This window comes from Bufo bufo, chromosome 11 (genome assembly GCF_905171765.1).
Source record: "Bufo bufo chromosome 11, aBufBuf1.1, whole genome shotgun sequence".
Lineage (NCBI taxonomy): Eukaryota > Metazoa > Chordata > Amphibia > Anura > Bufonidae > Bufo > Bufo bufo.
The window spans coordinates 49,900,550-49,922,478 of NC_053399.1; the positions used below are offsets into that span (position 1 = coordinate 49,900,550).

At 41.0% G+C, this 21,929-nt stretch overlaps 1 protein-coding gene across 1 annotated transcript in view; it reads left to right on the forward strand.

Moving 5' to 3' along the window:
• FMN1 (formin 1) overlaps positions 1-21,929 on the forward strand; it is a 148,513-nt gene that overhangs the window by 28,611 nt on the left and 97,973 nt on the right. The window contains 2 exon segments of the mRNA XM_040411763.1: positions 11,553-12,313; positions 12,585-12,729. Coding sequence (XP_040267697.1) covers positions 11,553-12,313; positions 12,585-12,729 — 906 coding nt within the window.

The following is a 21,929-nucleotide window of genomic DNA, read 5'->3' on the forward strand; positions in this document are numbered from 1 at the left end:
TTTAGCCCTATTGTTTGTATCGCACCTAGTTATAGTTGCTTGGTATAGAAATGTCTATATAAAAAGAATATAAAGATGTAATGAAGTTTAAGTAAAGTTCTACTTTGGAACCCATTGCCTTCACATTATTACGGCCCTGAGGCTAAAGGCTAAATTTTTAATATAACTTTACAATAAAAGGGTTTTGTAGAAGAGAAAATATATTTTCCAACCAACTATTAAGAAATGCTGAGTTAATAGATGTGATCTCCCATATCCATTGATTAGCCAAAGAATTTGTCACTGTCCAAGATCGAAGTTAATGGATTTGGACCGCAGGGTCACTCGTGGTGTCACAAATTGTACTAGAAAAAGTCTTTGTAGCAACCCAAATGTACTGAGGTGTAGCAGTGGCCACCATCTCCTGTCTGTAGAGGTTCTTCATAACTAACTCTGTAGTCCTTGTGTATTGGTTTATCAGGATGGTATGAGGGAAACATAAACCATGTAACACTTAAAGGGCTTGTCCGGCTTCAGAGCTGAACCTAGACATACCTCTGTTTTCACCGGAGCATTTTACCACAGGTCGAAGGCTTTTTTTTTAGGAGATTCTGTGACATGCCTGGCTCTCCATAGGGACTGCTTAGCGGAGGCTTCCGCCTAGCAGTGAGCCCGGTGATGTCACTGGCACTAATGGGCGGGCTTTAGCTCTGCCCTAGCCTGTAAAACGGCTAGGGCAGCACTAAAGCCAGGCCATCAGAGTCGGTGACATCACCGGCAACACTGCTAGGCGGAAGCCTCCACCTAGCAGTGCAAAAGCATAAACCTAAAAAAGCCATGAAATGCTCCAATGCTCATATCAGGGGAACTAGAAGGGTGAAAATGGGGGCATGTCCGGGTTCAGCTCTGAACAACCCCTTTAATTTGGCCCTGAGGTGGCGCTGCAGAGAAATGTAACATTTTCTGCTGAGATCCTCCACAAATTTCATCTAATCATCGTGGGTCCCTGCAGTGGCAGACCCTGTGATTAGCTAATAATTAAGCTCCGAGAACCTGTTTAACAAAAAAGTTATTACCAAGAAGACAGCCTTATGACAGAGTGTTCATAAAAATGCTAGTTCCCAATCATTGCCCAGTGTGAACAGGACAGCAGTCAGCCGATAAACGAGGAGGTAGTTATTTTATGTGAAGGCTGTTTAAATGAATTCCTGTTCATTTATTTTATATTGGTCAGCGCTCAATATGGTCCCACATCAGATGGTGTAAAACCACAGTTATTTTTGCGTTTTAGAGAATTCATTATACATTTTTTATTAGTATTAGACTGTGCCATGCCTGTAGTACAGCATACCTGAATACGAGCTGTCCTTTACAAGTCTGAAAGTTTAGGCCATCTGTCAGCAGATTTGTACCTATGACACTGGCTGACCTGTTACATGTGCTCTTGGCAGCTGAAGACATCTGTGTTGGTCCCATGTCCATATGTGGCCGCAATGCTGAGAAAAATGATGTTATAATATCTGCAAATGAGCCTCTAGGAGCAACGGGGGCGTTGCCGTTATACCTAAGGTCTCGGCTCTCTCTGCAACTGCCGTGCCCTCTCCGTTTTGATTGACAGGGCCAACGTCAATATGCCTGGTTCTGTAAATCTAAGTGCGGCGGTTGCAGAGAGAGCCGAGCCTCTAGGGAACTTAGATTGTGAGTCCCATTGGGGTCAGCTTGATGCTAATGTCTGTAATGCGCTGCGGAATATAGTAGCGCTATATAAGTGCATAAAATAAATAAATAATATAACATAGAGGCTTTTGCTTGTCAATCATTCTTCCAAAAGAGCATTGAGAGTTTCCGGGAATTAGTGGAGCAGCAGCCCCTTTGTTCTAGTTATCAGTAGATGTCTCCACTCCTGAATCCCCTCAGATCTTCTGACATGTCTCTATAACATACCAGAAAGTTGATACACATACACTAAAACTTAAAAAAATAAAAAAAGTTGATTTATTCACCATGCACTGATCTTGAGTTACGACATGACATTATTAATACTGAATCTACCTTTGTTTTCCCAATGGAAATGATCAAAGTACATTGCATATATCATCCCTTGGCTTCCCGGAGGGCCTACAGTGCTGTAGAGGTGAAGACCCCTTGTGCATCTCCACATATGGTCCCATGTACTTGGACTCCAGTCTCTCATTTTATGGATGCTGGCTGAGCCCTGATTGCATTTCATCTAAACTCTGCTCTTGTGACCCCTGATTGGTGTGTTTCTCATTTTCTAGCTACATGTTTTCTTCTGGAGCTGATTTAATGTCTTTCCCTCGCTATTTATGTGCTTACTGTACAGAACACATTGCAAGATACTGAGACGTATAGTATTTGGCAGGAAGGAGTGTATTGGGAATGCATTGCCAGGTTTCCGATTTTTTTTTTTTCAATAGTGAGCGGTTGTGAAGGTTTCACTATAATGCTTCATCAGGAAAAATGTGATTGACGCTATAAGCCGCCTAGTACACGGGCACACCTATTAAAAATGAGGTTTATAGCTAAAAACCTTACAATCGGTCTACAAACATTTGCAACCAGATGCCATTGGGAACTGCTGGCGGTTATCTTGTGGTTGTATTCTCTCATTGTAATTCCGTTCAAGGCAATCGGTCATGGATCAGAAGGCCTCATGCACATGAACGTGTGTCGCCTGTGCCTTGTGGCCTGCGCTGACGGATGCAGACCTATTCAACTTGAATGGGTCGTCGATCCGTCCGCACCGCAAAAAAATAGAGCATGTTCTATTTTTTTTTTTAGGTCCGTGGAGGAACGGACTGAAATGCCACGGGAGCGCTCTATATTATTTCCATGGCCTTCTGCCCCATTCTCCACTCCGTATATTCTGGATTGCAAACCCATTCAAGTGAATGGGTCCACATCCGTGATATGATGTGCACACAGCCGGTGCCTGTTTATTGCGGACCCCCTGTTTGCGGGCCGCAATACGGGCACGGCCGGAACACATTCATGTGCATGAGCCCTAAAGTGGTGTTAAATAATGGAATAATTCTTTGTGTCAGCAGGAAAAACACATTTTTCAGTCCCCAGCAGGCTAATAAGGTGCTTTGTGAAAGTCTAGAATATCAAGTTCTAGCCTTCTGATTAAAGAAACCCATACATGAACGTTGTCTGAACCCGCCAATTTTATCAGAATCGAATGACCATATAATGTGTTTGGTGGTGTCCAGACTCTTCCCCTGATTGCAGACGTCAGGGGAAAGAAGAATCAGACATGTTGGATGTAAACCCTTTTTTTAGAGCTGGCGTGAGCGTGGAAAAGTCGCAGATAACCTTTTGCGCTGCAATCTGCAACAGTTATGTACCCAGCTGGTGGCCATAAGGAGGCCTTGGGCAGCGGCCTACAGGGAAATATGGCCAGTCTGCCCATGGCTGGAGTGCTGAAGGTTGCTGATCCTTGCAGTAGGGTGAAGCTTGCATTGGATAATTTACTCAATGTAAATGGTGCAAGACAACAAAGGCGTGCAAGACATCGGTAAGTGTAACATGTCACGTATGAATCGGCTTGTAAGAAATAGGTCCTAGTAGCAAATAACTCGCTACATTCTGTTGAATGTTCAGGGCTCTTTTGTATTAGGGATCCATTTTCCTGCCCCTTGCATACAGCAGTTATTTGGTTAAAGTCTACCGGATATGGAGTTGTCCTTTTGAGGGAGATATACTGGTATAGCACATACTGTACATGGATGATGTCCTCTTAGTTTGAGGGCCATCATCTGCTGTACCAGGGCTAATATCCTATTTCAGTGAGAATCCAGACAGATAATCTGGTATTTATTCAAAATGTTGATACTATACCTTTTTTTTTTTTATATTTTGTTGTAAGGGGATAAGGTTTAAAAATGTTTTTCACCTAAACAGAAAAACAATAACAGAAAATTCAGTTTTGTATGTTGATAGCTGCCATCCCCCACATGTAGGGGGTAATTTACCTGTGGGTAAATTTATAAAAATCCCAAAAATTAAAGTTTCATGCAGAAGTGTATATACTGTATACGGTATAGCACAGAATAGTGCAGGAACTATGATCAGATCATTAAAATAATTTAAAATGCCTCCCTATATTGGATACTGATCTGACCCAGACTGTGTACGTTACTCAAGGAAGTTTGCTTGTAGGTTTATTACAAGAAGGGGGAGAATGATTGGTAATATAATCTCTCCTATTTTATTTTGGATACAGGATAAAATACAGCAATATAATTGGTTACAAACCATAGGCTCATAAGATGTCAGCAGCCACTATGCAAAAAAATGGAACAGATCAGGTCATGCCATATTGATAAGAAATATCATGCATAATCCTTTAATTTACTGTGGTTCAACGTATGTAGTATGTTCTATCGTATGGGAACCCTGAGATCTCCAATATATTGGCAGTACTGCGACAACCCCTCTGCCCCCCCGATATGAGCATTGGAGCAGTTCATGCTTTGATGCTATCCTTTGTCCTGCCCTTAATGGCTTTTTTAGGAGATCCTGTGACATTCCGGGGTTTCCATAGGGACTGCTAGGCGGAGGCTTCTGCCTAGCAGTGAGCCGATGACGTCACCAACACTAGTGGGCAGGCTTTAGCCCTGCCTTAGCCTGTAAAACAGCTAGGGCAGCACTAAAGCCCGCCTTTCAGAGCCCAGTCACTGGGAACACTGCTGGGCAAGAGAGAGCATTAGAGCATGAAATGCTCCAATGCTCATGTCAGAGGGTCCAGAGGGGTAAAGATAGGGATATGTTTTATAGGTACTCTCAGGGGACATAACATTCATGGAGATCTATAAACCAGTAAGGGGAGGAGATTGGATATATAAGTCAATAGGGGGGTATTTTGGGTCATGGAACTAGAAACTAGAGCATCATCAAAAGCTCTAAACTTGCACCTTTTTATTTGTATATATGATAGTAATAAGTTGTGAATTTGCCCTAAATTTCCCAAAAAGATTCTAATGAACCCAAATATTTTTGTGACTCATTTCAGGCGAATGAGAAAGAAGAGAAGTACGCTACTTTAAGTTTCTGGGTTATATATATGTGTTGTCTGGGAAGGGGGGGGTACTTTTTCTAATTAGAATCTTTTGCCAACAGATGTAAGATGTACCCATTTTCTTATATATTCCTGAGAATACCAGAGGAGCATTGACTGGTTTACGATACTCCTCATTCATACTCTGAGCCCTCCATAAGGACAAATGGCACCCCAACCAAGGACACTGAAGCAGCCAAAAGATTAGATTTTCTTTGCTCAGCTCTGTTGAAGGGTAGTTGGATAGAAAGAGCTGAGTTCCTGGTGTGAGACAGTTTTCTTTCCCCTTAGTTATGTGAGGATTAGTGTTGAGCCAATCAAAGTTCACTAAAAATTTGATTCACTGCGAAGCCGAATTTTCTTTGTGCTTCGTTGTAATAAATAGATTTTTCCCTGAAATGGTGGAAAAATAAAATAAAAATCGTACTTACCTCATCCATTTAAGCAAAGAGGCAGCTGCAGCCATCTTGCTTAAAGATCCCACGTGCAATCTTGTGCATGGTGACGTATGCTGACATGAAGCTCATGCACCGTGCAAGATTTTGCGTTGGATCTTCAAGCAAGGTGGCTGCAGCAGCCTCTTCGCAATCAAATGGATGAAGTAAATACAATAAAAAAAAATTATTGGCAACCACTAAAATGCTTTAATATGGAACTCAGATGCCGCAATCAGCAATGAATGCGGCATCTGAGGGGTTCAATGATGGGGGGGGGGGGGGGGGGCACAGTGATAATATCACTGTGCTGCCTCTGCTGGCCTCTAATAGGTTTCAGGCCTAATTATGCCAGAAAGCCCATTTAAAAGGTTGAGCAATGATTGGAAGGCTATGCTGTATTTGTGAAACACTCAACTTTTTTTGAATCCTTTCAGAAAGAAAACTGAATTGCACGTTTTTTTTTTTGTTTTTTTTTTCATGTGTGGAACACACTCTATTGATTTGCCTGAAATGAATTGTAAAATCTTTTGGTTTGTTAGAATCCAAATGTTTTGGAAAATTTAGCATGGATTCCATATTGATAAAATTAAATCACTCATCTCTAGTATGTAAAAATTCTCTCATGTCTATATAATGTTAATTTTTTTTTATAGCCTATGCTGATATGTGATATATACTGCTCTGCTTATGTTTGTTTTCTAACATAAAGAAAATTATAAACCGTACATGAGTTGCTTTTTGATCAAAATGCATAAGCCCACTCACCACGTCAAAGTGACCTCTTATGAGTCTGTCCCTGCTTCTCACTCCTTTTATTCTACTATGTTTTTTTAATTAGCGGGCATCTGCATAAGGGTTAATTCCTACTTGGTTTCAGTTAGCACCTTGGATCACATGGCGAGGTGAGTTTTTGAGATCTGTTCACATAGGGTACTGCTGCATGGTGGCTGTGGCGCTGTGCCAGTGTGTTGGTGTAGCCCAGTGCCATGGGAAGCTTAGCCTGACAGCAGGAGTGTTGTTGATTGCACTGCCTGCAGGTGGGGTATTGTGGCAGCAGTGGTCGTCATGTGGCACTGCTCCAGTTTACAGTAGGGACCACTCGAAAGAGGTCACCTTGACGTGGTGAGTGGGCTTATGTGTTTTGATCAATAGGTATACAAAGTACCTCATGTACTGCCTATAAATTATACTGAGGAGCATCAATGCATGACATGTAGAGATAAGCAAATTTTATGTTATGAAATTCGTTCACGATTCGTTTGGTGGTAAAAGCAGAATTGCGTTATGTATTCCGTTACCACGAACCATAACGCAATTCTATGATGGAATGTATAACGGAATGCCTTTAGAGGCATTCCGTTATTCATTCCGTCATATTACAAGTCTATGGGCTGCAAAACAGATTTGTCCCGTTTCCGTTATGCAGGGGAGTCCTCTCCTGCATAACGGAAACAGGATGGATCCGTTATGCTGGCCATAGACTTCTATTATGACGGAATGAATAATGCAATGCCTCTAAAGGCATTCCGTCATAGAATTGCGTTCTAGTCCGTGGTAACCAAATCCATAACGCAATTCTGCTTTTACCACCAAAAGAAGCGTGAACGAATTTCATAACATGAAATTCGCCCATCTCTAATGACATGTGGAAGAGTGATCCATGTTTTTTTCTTTGTTAGAAAATTGTGTTTAGATTGTAGCTATGCTTTTTTTTCATAATCCTATTAGGGGTTAATAATCTGGACTAATTTGAACTACAGCTGTGTCCCAGGAAGTAGTAATAGTTTTAAATCCAGTCCCATTTCAGCAGACTTTGGCTATGAGTAAGGACATGTTGAGCTGTCCAAAACCTGTAAGCATCTGCATCCCTTGCTGGAAGAGTTACTTGACTGTGGTGCATGAAATGGTTTTAAAGGGATTCTCTGCTTTTCCTGTATTGATGACCTGTCCTCAGGATAGGTCAACAATATGAGAAAGGTGACCCCCCCACCTATCAGCTGTATACGCAGCACTGTGTTCTCCTCCCTGTTTACCTGCTCGCTGTTGACACAGCAGCGCCAAGAAGTCCAATTCACTTCAATGGGACGGCTTCTTCCTATTCAAGTAAATAGGACAGAATTTCAATGGGACGGTGGAGCTGTAATTACACCTGCTCGCCACTGCAGTTTTGACGGCGAGCAGTTAAACTGAGAAGAGAATACAGCTTTTGAACGCTCTGGCCCCGCCGATCGCATGTTCATGATCTATCCTGTGGGTCGGTCATCAATAAAGCAAAAACAGACAACCCCTTTAAAGGGAACCTGTCACCAGTTTTATGGTGTCCTAACTAAGGGCAACATAAATAAGTGATTGATTCTCTTAGCAAAATGCTGGGTCACTTTCTTTAATTGACCCAGTCAATCTGCCAACATCTTGTATTGAAAAGCTCCAGCTGATAATGATGAGTCCTGAATATTCATGAGCTCCTGACTTTCCCCGCCCACCTGCTGCTGAATGACAGTTTGTTTCCATATGAACCAGCAGCAGGAGGGCAGGGGAGTGGCTATAGCTCTGAATTAAATATACGCTGGACTCAATGACATCACGCTGGACTCAAATCAGCTCATTAGCATGCGGCATCTTTGTGTGTATATTATGAGATAACCATCTGTCACACCAGTAAGTGAATACATCTCTAAGGTACTTTTTAGTAGTTAATGATTGTATATAATTAGTTAGATTATAATCAAATATCTGCTATTCGAAATTAGTGACTTTTAAAAATACCTTTATTTAGTTATAGTGCGGGTATAGGTATGCATATACCAACAGAGTGTACTACAATTTCAAAAGGATTATATATAAATTACTTTTGACAGGGGAGTAGTGACCCCTAGCTAAAACGTATGTTAGTGACACAAAAACTATCAGTAAACTACGGCGGTTCGAGGATCAAAACAAAAATTAGTACATGGTCTGAGGAGAAAAGGGCAGGGCAGACAAGATGCTTACCCTAAAGGCCCTAAAACCTGCTCAGCCCAGGGTAACCCCCTGATGGTGGAGGTTCCCTGTCCCCGAACCTAAAACTGTCAAGTCCCTAGGTTGACCTTAACCGGGGAAAGGTAATAGATATACAGTAACGGTATCAAAAAGAATATACCGGAGGGAAAAGGTGGTTCAGATAGCCAGGGTCGCCACCTGTCCTCTCCGAAATTCAAACAATACATATAATAGAGGTCTGAGTTATAAGATGTGTATATTTTAAAATGTGCGTACTGTTTACTGGAGAGGAATGGTGATCCCCCGAATATCTGGACCCCCTTCCACTCACTTTTTGTATTCATTATATGTATTGTTTGAATTTCGGAGAGGACAGGTGGCGACCCTGGCTATCTGAACCACCTTTTCCCTCCGGTATATTCTTTTTGATACCGTTACTGTATATCTATTACCTTTCCCCGGTTAGGGTCAACCTAGGGACTTGACAGTTTTAGGTTCGGGGACAGGGAACCTCCACCATCAGGGGGTTACCCTGGGCTGAGCAGGTTTTAGGGCCTTTAGGGTAAGCATCTTGTCTGCCCTGCCCTTTTCTCCTCAGACCATGTACTAATTTTTGTTTTGATCCTCGAACCGCCGTAGTTTACTGATAGTTTTTGTGTCACTAACATACGTTTTAGCTAGGGGTCACTACTCCCCTGTCAAAAGTAATTTATATATAATCCTTTTGAAATTGTAGTACACTCTGTTGGTATATGCATACCTATACCCGCACTATAACTAAATAAAGGTATTTTTAAAAGTCACTAATTTCGAATAGCAAATTATGTTAAAACCCATGTGATAATATAATCTAATAAAAATCAATTTACTAGGCAATTTTTTATAATCAAATATCCACATGACAGGTTCCCTTTAAGGTTTGTTCAGTAACTAGTGGTACCAAAATGTATACTCTTGGAGTATAACCTGACCAGTCACCTATGTACCTGTGAGTTTCATATATATATATTTTTTTTCAGAAGGACAGAATAAGGTTTTAACCAGACAGCCATAATGCGGGCACTTTTTAGCATCTATATTATGTTTGCAAGTTCTCGTCTGATCTTGGTTTTATGATTTTAAAGGCGTTAAGCCAGAACTAAGGGGAAGGTAGCAGAGAAACTTCTGAGCATTTTAGTCCACAACTGAATGCAGGAGGTGGGGGAAAAAGGATAAACAGTAGGGGGCGCAACTAGAGAGGAAAAGGAACATAAAAAATGAATAATATTTTTATTGCATGTGTATTGCAATATTGCTTAATTTGCAATCCCCTATTTATTGCATAGTAATGCTTTTCATGAGACTAATAACCCCACAGTTATCTACAGAAAACTTTACAGCACTTGATACAAAGATATAGAAAATAGTTTGCTGTGCCCGTTATGTACTTGGTACTAGTTACCTACTGAGCGGAGGTTGATGGTTTTTATATCTTGAAAAGGTTTAGATTACTTAATTTTAAGGACTCCCTTATTGTGTATGGATGTCTTTCTTAAACCTGTCTTGAAAAATTGGTTGCTATGTTTTCTGAACAAAAATGGTTACTTGTCTTAATGCTGACCAGATGCAAGTTGTTTAGTCTCTTGCCAACTGCCAGATAGACATTATTAATTGAGGGAAATTTGATGATGATGAGAGAGCCTCGCAGAATTACCATTTAATGACCCATGCCACATTACATAGAATTTTTTTCCAGCTTGCTCACAAATAGAATTGTTCTAGGACTACAAAACATTGTTGGGAAAATATGATGCATTATTAAGTCCTCACAAAAAGTCTGAGAGGCATTTTATCAGTCATCGGTTTCATCTGTTCTCCAGATCCCTAATATGTTGACTTCATTAGAATAGGAGAGATTAACATTAGTAGAAAAGTTTACAATATGGAAAATAAAATCTGTCTTTATGCCGTTTGTTTTTTGTGCGATGTTGCCAATGTATACAACTTTGCACATGGCTAAAGTCAAAAGCCGAGATGCTCAGAACACAGTTTATCATCCAAGCCATTAGTTTATTCTTTGTTCTTTTTTTTCTTGCAAGACTTATTGGCAAAGCCTTCCCCCACAACATGGATTTTGTGTGGATGATTGTATTGAGGATTGCACTCTGGAACAACGTAGTATAATCAGTGATACTGTCATAGGGTTCTGGGAAAACCTATGTAAGTTTGCAACTGGCGACAAACATGGCAAAGATTAATCCTGTCCTTGTGCATCACAGCTAAATACTTTATTTTTCCCCCCAGATACTTTGTGACCTTTCATTGGCTAACAGGTGGCATTTGAAAGATGTGACCAACCATGGAAGTACATTTTTTTTTGTACCAATGAACTAAGCTCCTTTTATAAGCAAAATATTTTGCTCTATTTAAAAAAAAAAATAATCCATATAACCGGATGTTAATGGGAGATTCTTAATTGCTTTGAACAATGTAGTGATCCTCTTCTTGGCAATAGGGACTAGCATCTGAGAATCATTTTTCAGTAATGACTTAGGCCCTGCAAGGAAGCCCATGTAGTCCCCACAGAGTTTCTACTAAGTTTAGGGTCCTTTTATATGGCTGAATCTTGGCCATATAGAGTGCCGATTGACGCTTGTTTAAAGAACTTTTACTGTATAAAATCTTAGCCTTTTGGTGGCAAATGCCTGCTGGTGTATGCACACACACTGCATAGGGTTATGTGATCCTTCTTCTTCATCTTTCCTGTCTTCTGCTCTGAAAAATGTCTGCCATTTTGAGAAAATTCACCCAAATTGAACCGCTGAAAATTTGGATTTGAACCAAATTTTTGGACAACTTGGGTCGAATTCAGTTTGATTAGAATTTGTTTGCTCATGTAGATCTTTTGCATCTTAACCAGTTTGTATAATCAGCTCATTTGATATAACTTTACTTTATTCTGCAGACTAATATTCTCATTCTTGTTCTGATTTTTTTTCCTACAATGCTGCTTCCTACAATTCCTGTAATATTTGTGAAATGCTCATTGCTTAATGTCCTCTTGTGTTCTTCATATCTCTTTTGCTTGCTTTTCATAGTCACAATTTGAAGTTGAAATTTTTAATGTACGAGGAGAACAGGCTGTCCAAACAACAAGACTGGAGGAAACCATACAGAACCTACAAGAGGAATTGGAAAATAGACAAAATAAGGGAAAGGGTCAAGTCACGGATGCTTGTGTTTCAACCGAAGATGACAACATACCAAAGACATTCCGCAATGTTTATATACAGACTGACAGAGACACCTTTCTAAAACCCAGTAATGAGGAGACCAAAACTCAAAAGAACAACCACATACTTCCTAAGAAGTTGAACATCCCATCACTGAATCAGAGCCTAGTAAGCCCTGCAGAAACTCAGGATCCATCTTTCATTGTGCCTCCACCACCTCCCCCCCTTCCCTTTTCCCTGGGAGATCAGTTCAAACCACCCCCAGCTCCTCCTTTTGCCAGTTCAGATTCCATTCCTCCACCTCCACCTCCACCTTTGCCTGGTTTTAGACCTCCTGCGCCGCCTCCACTACTTGGCTTTGGGCCCCCACCTCCGCCACCATTACCTAATTCTGGCCCACCGCCGCCGCCACCACTTCCAGGCTCTGGTCCTCCTCCTCCACCACCACTACCAGGTGCCGGTCCTCCTCCACCACCACCACCTCCAGGATCTGGTCCTCCACCACCTCCTGGTTCATTCTTTGGGGGATTTTTATCAAGACAAATGCCACCCCGCAAACCCCCAATAGAACCTGGTTGTCCCATGAAGCCTCTTTACTGGACAAGAATACAGCTTAAGACCAACAGGTAACAAATTGCAAGTTCTGGAGTGTATTGTTGAATCTATTTGTCTATCAGTCTCTTTATCTGTGGTACAGTGCTGATGACATATTATAATTTGTTGAATAAAATAAACTAAATTAGTTTAATTGGTAACTTTTAACATGAAGTATTTTGTAGCCCCATTGTTTTTGATGCATTTGGTTAGATGAAGCCACTTTAATGCTAAACACTGTAAATATGGTATATGACATGTCCTCAAATATTTGATGTGATTTATCTTATCACATAAATCTAGTGCCAAGTCTAACTTGTGGGATTCGTTGAAGGAGCCACCAATTGTAGACACCAAAGAATTTGAAGACATGTTTTGTAAAGCCAGTGTTCAGCAGAAGAAAAAGCCATTATCAGAGTCTTATGAGAAGAAGACAAAAGCAAGAAAGGTGAATTCTAGTTAATTTCTTATTTGCTTTGGTTAATGTACATTCAGAGCTAGCATGTGATAAGTCTGTGTACGTATATACAGTATGTGATGGTGTGTGTATATATGTACAGTATGTGTGTATAAATTTATTTATTGTTAATCACCCTTGTAACCTAACCAAGTCTGCCAGTGTTAACTATATGTTGCCCATGCATTGCCATTAGGTATACATACTGAACAAAAAAATGTCCTTCAAAAATAAATACTAACATTTAATGCAATAACCTTTAGATTTAATTGCTTTAGCAACTTATTAACCCTTTGCAGTGGTCCTCTGGGGCACTGCATATATGTCACTGTTAACATGTTTTTACTATGATTAGCAAAAATCTGGAATTTAAAAAAAACTAAAATACAAAGGAAATAAACGAGAAAGCACCAAAATAAATTCTACCAAATACAAGTGATCTAAACATGTTTTTATCCTCTAATGATTGAACTGAGGAATACAGATATCTGCAGTGGTATAATACCATATAATTTGTATGTTACTTGGACATATATTTGTAACAGTGGCTGCTCTGCCCCACTGTTCCCCTGCTTTCCGCCACGATCCCGGGCGCCGTGTTCAGCTGTGATCTGTGGCTGGTGCTTCCCATTCACCACTGCAGTCCTTAGGAGCCGGTGCGCGTCACTTCCTGGGCTTTATGGGTTAGGTCATGTGACCTCGCTGACCTATCCTAGCCCTCCTGCGCATATATTAGTGGCTCAGCCCCCTTCCCAGATGCCTTAGTGTCAAGGTCCTTGTGTCCTGCTAAGGTTCCTGGTTTCTGCTAGTGTTCCTGACTCGTATCTGTATTCCTGGACTCTGCTACCTGTTAGATCCCTATCTGCTTGCCTTGACTCTCCTGTTGCTGACCCAGATTGCCTGACCTGTACCGCCTGCCTTGACCTTTTGCCTGTCTGACTACACCTCTGCCTCATCCTTCGGTCCTGCACCTCTGGTACATTTCTCAGGAACCTCCTGGTACGCCTGGACCAGCTGCCTCATGTGCCTATCCTCCTCAAGAGGTAGCAACCTGGTGTTCCCCTCGGGAAAGTCTATCCCCACCATCAGGGGTATTGTGAAGATCCAGGGGTTCACTTAGACAATGCCCTTAGAGGAGGTAGGACACGTGGCACAGTGGGTTCACACCTGCTGGTTCGTGACAATATGTAGACTAAAAGTGTAGACACTGTGGATTGGCACTGTCTCGCAACGTGATTGACGATTTCCACATTAAGGGGGGTTGTCTAATCAGGAACAGCCCCTTGCAAAATAGATGAGCCATTGTGATCACCTGATCACTAAAAGTTCTACTCCCGACTCACCAGTCAGGCATTTCCTCTGTAGGGAGTGTATAGGAAATATTATATTAAAGGGCAGTCATTCAGATGAATGGCCATCCATGTAATATAAGGACAACTGTGAACCACTTTCCTAGCGAAGCTATCCATACTGACTCAAAGCGAGGGTCCCAAGCAGAGAATCCCTTTCTTTGAAGTTACGGTAATATACCCCAATAGGGCATTTGGAAAGAGGTTATATTTGAGGCAACTCTTTAAAGGGAATCTGTCACCCCGATTCTGGACAATAATCTACAGTAATACATGAGTAGTACTGCAGATAAGGAGTCCAGGTCACTATTTTTTAGTTTCCTACTACCCCTGGTTCACCCACTGTCAGTGCTGTCCTGAAATATACAGTCCGGACTGCTGTTCTGTAATAGAGAGGACTCCTGTGCACATGCACTGCAGTACTATGTATTTCAATTCAGCTTTGAGTGCTGACAGCGAGGCAATGGGGGCAGTACAAAAATAAAAAAAATAGTGATGTGGACTCCATATCTGCAGTACTACTCATATATTACTGTAGATAATAGTCCAAAATCGGTGACTGATTCCCTTTAAAAACCATACATAAAGAAAATTTTATTTTCTAATCTACAATATGGAAATATTGTCATGAGTTCCACATAGAAAAGAAAGGTCAGCAGTCTTCATTAGATATAATGATAATGCTGGACTAAAGGGTATGTACACTCTTGTAACCATTTCTTTCCTCTGAACCACCTGAAATAATAATAAAATAAAAAACATGAGACCACTAACCTATTGCTTGTGTGTTGGCAACGAAAAGGGAACAGACTGGAGAGTCTCTTAAGACTGGTGGATCAGACGACATAGGGTTTGTTTGCAGTCTGTTACCATGGAGACACGTAAGTCTGCATAGGGATTTTAGACACAAAATGGTAGAATATATTTTATTAAGATTCCCTGCAACCTTGCTTCATTTTTTTTTTCATTTTAAATTCATTGGCTGGTCCTCTCCAGACGGTGGGTTTCTGGAAGCTGCATCCCGAACCTGAAGCCTGGGTGGGCCTCCATAATACTTGACAGTTGTTGTGTTACACACAACCCACTCAGGTGAGCTGTGAGCACCTTTCATCACGGAAGATGAGATTATCTGACCATACAGTCTGGACATCATTACTTTAGGGGGAACTCTGTGCCTTTTTTTTTGGGAGCCCTTTTATTTTTCTTTCTAGCTTGTATGGTAGTAGGATTTCTACCCTGAGTGACAGTTTGTGTGGCAACGGAATTAAAATAGTGTGAAAAATATGTCTATTTGTAATAGATATTGTATAATATTGATATTTGGACATTGCATGGGCACTATGTGATAGTATATTTTTTGCGCTCTGTGGCATTTTATTAAATTGCTAGCAGAAAGGGGCCTACCTTGCTTGTTGCCCAGTGGCTTATTTTATGTAATGTCAGCACTATCTTTAATAGAAGGAGAGTAATAATAGAAACCACAGAAGTCTGCACCTATGTATATAACCTTGATTAATGTCTAATAAAAATAGACCAAACAGTCATAATGTTCAAAGATCCTCATGTTGCTGTAGTACCATGCCTAATCGAGCTCCTATCCTGGACCCTGATCGCCGTCCTTTCCCTTTGGATGCCCTGTTATAAGACCCTTTGTTGCCTGATTGGAGTTGGTAAGGATTTTTTTCCCCCTAAAGTGAGGAAAATTGGCTTCTACCTCACAGGGTTTTTTTTTTGCCTTCCCCTGGATCAACTTGCAGAATAACAGGCCGAACTGGATGGACAGATGTCTTTTTTTCAGCCTTATAAACTATGTCACTATGTTGGTTTAATCTGGGTCAATCAGAAAACAGGGAGTGGAAAATAACCCACAGGGTACGAAAGGCAGTAGAGAATACACATAAATATGCTAATACTGCACCTCTGGTTAAGTGGGAAAAAAACCTAAATATACATGTTAATAATTTTTTTTTTTTTGAAAAGTCTTTCCTCATATACAAATTAAAAATATGATCGGTGGAACTTATACTTTAACTTTCTCCTATGTTCCTATTATTTTCTGTTCTATTTAAATCGCTGTAGACTGGACAACAAAATCAGACCATGTGTGGGTTTGTATAGTGTTGTGGTCCCACACCAGGATGTTTTTTGGGATATGAACAATTGTGATCCATCACCCTGCATCTGTCAGCACCATGATTAACATATCAAAGCTCAAGACTGGGTTAGCATAACTGCCTCACTGGCGTCTTCTCCCCCTTGGACCTCCCTAATTGCTTGCATGTGTTTTTGGAGCTTTAAAACAGAAGTACAAGGGTTCCGTGTTTGTAAAGAGATGTGGCACCAAAGCTTGAGTAGGGATAGTCCCATGAGAGAAATTCTCTGTGAGGGTCATGCAGTCATAGCTCGGAGGCTTTAGATCATAAGCACAACAGAAAGGTGTCTATTTACAGATGGTAGAATGTCATTCAGGTTGTACAGCGCATACAAATCATTACTGTTCATTATTTTACAGTACCATTTACCATGTTCTGACACACGTGTATTTTAATAATCACCATTACCACGTTTGGTGCACCTCTATAAATGTTACATAGTATATATTACAAACAAATGCTCTCATTTTATCCTATATAAGGCCTCTTGCATTTGACTGAATTATGGATCTGTATTGTACATGTGCAGTGACCAGAGGAGAAGCGAGGATGAGAGGAGTGGTAGTGGCTATGGTTGTGGTAATAGTACTCAGCGCACAGTGGCACTCTCAACCCTGGTGCTCCCTGGGGCGGTGCAGCAGTGAATGGAGAGCTTCCCTCAGGGCAGTAACTCTTGTCTGATGGTAGTTGGTGTAACCTTGATGTTAGGTGGTTGGCAGGGTGGAAGTCAGAAGGTTAGATGTAGGGACCGGCGGAAGGTGCAGACAATGACCAGGCACAGTTTTATTGAAATAAATGTCTTTTTTACTGAGGATACAACCTGTATATCACATAAAGGAGGGCCTTATTCATATTGTGGTACAATTCTTGATAAGTAGGGGAGATTTGTTTTTCTGCATGGTAAACTTTGTGGTAGATTATGTACCTTTAGCTTTTATTTACATTCTTCCTCCTTTCTCTCCTGACGTACTCAATCGTTTACTAATGTTTATGGAAAAGTGGCCAGACTGTCTTACCCTAGTAAATAGGGACTTCAACTGTGTCATTAATCCCAAGATCGACCGGATTACTACGGATGAAAATATTTATCCTTCTGAATCTAATCAGGGGTCTCCATTGGCTCGATTCTGTCAGGAATCGGGCCTTGTAGATGTGTGGAGTGTTTTGGGACAGGGAAGAAGAGCTTATTCCTGTGTGACTAGATCTGGGAATTGTATGTTAAGAATCGATCATGCAAGATTCCTAACTTCTGTCATTTAAAAGCAATCAGGGAAATGTTCAGGAGAGGTCTCTGCAATTCGGGTTTGCATAAAACCTGTTTTTAGGGCCTGTGTTGCTGGAGTGGGGAGAGAAGGGTGGGCCCCACTCCATCCGGACAGTCCGGGTTTTGGGCTGTCAGGTAATTACTCCTCAGGTGTGCTAGCCTGATATAAGGCTGAGAATGCAGACACGGCTCTCTCACCCTGGGAACAGGTTACCTGCATGGAGCCTGTGAGAGCACTTCAAGAGGTATGGACTTTGCTATTTTGTTTAAGTGCTTGGTATTAGGCCGGCACTTGGTCAGGGAGGTTTCATGCTGTATAGTTAGAGCCGGACAGGCTTAGGATTTTTGTTTGTTATATTTTATGTTCTGTACCTCAACCTGACAATAAAACTGGCTGAGGTCATTTTAAAGAAGTTCCTGCCGTGTGAACGGCAACTTCTTCGGTGTGCCTGCTAAACTGTGCCTGTCTACCCAGGAGACGACAGCCCCGCTACCTAATCCCTTACAATTGGTAAATGAGAAATATTTGTCGCTCTCTGATCATGTTCCGGTATCCCTTCAATGGACTCTGTTTGAGGATAGTGAAGGGTCAATACCCCCCTTTAGATTAAATCCGTACTAGTTGTCTGTAATAGACAACCATAACTGGATAAAACAGGAGATGGCACACTATTGGAAGGTTAACTATATATCTGCCAAAATCCAATTTGTCTGGGATGTGTTTAAGGCCACGGTAAGGGGGCTATTATGTAGTACTATTTCCCATCTGAGAAGGGGATATGAGAGGAAGAAGAGGGCTTTGAAGGCAGCGGCGTTATGCGGGATGGAACAGTTCCCCAGGGAAAGGACAGAGAAAAATTGGAGGGATATGCAAAAAGCAAGTCAGGAGTACTCTGATTTTCTCCTGGACAAAGGTCAGCAAAGGCTCTTTTTCAAGGGGCAAAAACAATTCTGTGAATCGGGCTGTCCAGGATAACTCCTTGCTAAGGTGATATCTAACAAAGACTCAAAAAAATAAAATAAAATACATAGCATCCCGTCATCAGAGGGTACCATTATTGTAAATCAGGAAAATATAAAGGGAGCCTTTATAAAACACTTTTCGGAAATATATAAAACTAGTAATAATAGTATGGATGATGAGATGGAGTTCTATTTGAACTCCATCAAACTTCTGACTATTACTGGAGTACATAGGAACATCCTTGATGAAGAATTTTCCATTCAGGAACTAGAGACTGCATTGAAGGCTTGTTCTGGAAACTCGTCTTCCGGCTCAGATGGCCTCCCCTATGAGATCTATCGTAAATATAGTGGTGTGATATTCCCAAATTTACATTGGGTAATTGATAACTCCCTGGAGGAGGGTATTCTACCTGAGTCAATGGGCGAGGCGGTAATTGTATTAATATTAAAAAAGGGAAAGAATCCACTAGATATGGAGTCCTACAGACCGATATCGCTCCTGAACACCGATGTTAAGCTTCTGTCAGAAAATGCTGGCTATTAGGCTCTCTAAAGTTATCCCTTCGATTATACATCCTGATCAAAATGGGTTCATTCCTAACAAAGGTCTCCATCATAATCTCCATTGTCTATTTGCAAATATACAATCCTCTGGGGGGATTCCCGATCCATCCTGTGTTTGGATGCCTCTAAGGCGTTCGACAGGGTGGAGTGGAAATTCCTTTGGAAGGTGTTAGAAAGGATGGGATTCGGACTTAGATTTATTAGTATGGTAAGGCTTTTGTATAGCTCCTTTACTGCAAGACTGAACTTTAACGGTAACTTGTCTCCTAGTTTTTTGTTGTCTAGATGTACACGCCAAGGTTGTTCTTTTTCACCCTTATTGTTTGCCATTTATATTGAGCCTTTAGCACTCAGTATTAGACAAGACACAATTATTGAGGGCTTTGGAGTATTGGGACCAGAGGATCGGATCTCCCTATACGCGGATGATGTAATATTCTATATAAATAAAACCAACACTACTCTCCCAAGAGTTATCCATCTAGTTAATTATTTTGGGGATGTCTCTGGTCTAGATATTAATTGGGCAAAAACCACCCTTATGTTATTAGATAATTTTGAGTATTTGATTGAGGTCCTTCTTAAAATGTTAAGTCGTTGAAACCGTAGAATATCTTGGCATGACGATATCGCCTAGGATTGAGGATTATATTCAGCTTAATTTGATACCATTGATAAGCAAGTTGAAATAAAAAATTGCTATATGGTCGCGACTATTCTTAACTAGAGCTGACAGAGCTTTCTTAATTAAGATGGTGATCTTGCCCCAACTTCTTTATATTCTCAGGAATTCCGCAGTTTGGATCGATGACAAGTTCTTTAAACTGCTTGAGAGGATGATGAATGATCTACTTTGGGGAAGAAAGAGAGTGAGGTTAAAATTGGAACATTTTTACAAACCACTGGAACAGGGAGGATTGAATCTTCCATATTTCAAGTTTTTTTTTATAGCTGGGCAGTTGTTATTTTTGTTGTGTAAAGCCTTGGTAGACGATCTCCCTTTGATAATGTTTACATTTCTGGAATCTGGGCGATTGATTAATGTTGAAAAAGAGTATAGAGTAGCTCAGAAACTATTTTCCAGAGCTTGGACAACTATCAGAGGATGGATGGGGATAAAGGGTTCTCTGCGGTGTACCCCTCTTTGGCACAATTTTTTCCTACAGGATATTGATAAACTATTTGGTGACAGATTTTGGCAAAAAAGTAATATTATCTATCTTTCACAAGTGGTAAAGCATGGAAGGGTACTCCCTCTCTCGAGTCTGGTACCACTGGGGAATCTAGGTAACCTAAGTTGGTTTTGTTACATTCAGCCCTGTTAAGGGTTAAACAGGCTTCACTTTTAGAGAGAGACACTTCTTTACCTTTGATCGTTATCTTGGGAACCTCTGATTATAAGGGTAAGATTTCCCAACTATACAAATTATTAATTAAGAAACTGTTTCTTAATGTTGTTTCACCAGGTCAGAGGGCTTGGCAAAATGACTGTCCTGTGGTTATGTAGAAAAAGTAGAGGGCCACAGCAGCATATCCAACAATTCTTCTTTATTTAAGTCGATCACCGCACAACACAGCATAAAAACAGCAGCAACGTTTCGGCTAGGAATAGCCTTTGTCAAGCATATTTTACAACTAAAAACACAGCATATAAATCCAACATACTGGTACCACCCACAATTATAACGATCCAATCGACCATGATGTTCTATGTCACACCTACCTAACATGTAATCACCATGCTGTTGAATAACATTAATTAGCTGTTTCAAAACATGTATCAGTTGTATCCACATATTCACCTGTGTGGGGTTGTAGCGTGCAGACATCCACATAACGGCTGGCGTCTCAAGGTAGGGAGTGCGCATGCCCGTGAGTGTCATCAGAGGACGACACATACAGAGCGACGCCGCAACCACTTATGACGTAAGCATCAGCGTGGTGGCTAGCGTCCCAATGTTCACACAGCGCAAGTCCGTAAGTGTCATCAGAGGGCGGTCGGCTTGCGTCACAATGCCGCACCTACTTGTGACGTGACAGGCTAACGCGTGACAGGGGAGGCAACATAGCTACCAATGAGAAGCGTCCGCACCGCTAAAATAAAAAACAAACAGCGTGCAGGGCAAACTACAGGATACATTAACACATAATAATAATATAGTGTGCAGTGTACCTCGGTTTAAGGAAAAGTCATTATGTCAATGTGGAGACGCTACAACCCCACACAGGTGAATATGTGGATACAACTGATACATGTTTTGAAACAGCTAATTAATGTTATTCAACAGCATGGTGATTACATGTTAGGTAGGTGTGACATAGAACATCACGGTCGATTGGATCGTTATAATTGTGGGTGGTACCAGTATGTTGGATTTATATGCTGTGTTTTTAGTTGTAAAATATGCTTGACAAAGGCTATTCCTAGCCGAAACGTTGCTGCTGTTTTTATGCTGTGTTGTGCGGTGATCGACTTAAATAAAGAAGAATTGTTGGATATGCTGCTGTGGCCCTCTACTTTTTCTACACGCCTATGGATTGCCTTGGATCTGTGATCTCCTGCCCAGCTGTTGCATGACCTCCAACATTGCTCTACACTAGCCGCTTGCTGTGCTTCTCCTGAACACCTTTCTTTCTCCATGTCCTGTGGTTATATCACTGGGGTGGGCAAACATCTATTCACGTATTTAAAATTAGTTTTGCACAATTTTAATCACATAATGATTAAATTTAATATTATACATAGACTCTATATCACGCCGATTTGGCTTAATAAATGTGGTTTACGAGATTCCTCTAACTGCCCTCGGTGTGAATCACAGGGGGCAGAATTCCTGCACATCTTCTGGTCGTGTCCAGATTTAAAACTATACTGGGACTCAATCCGTAACTTTA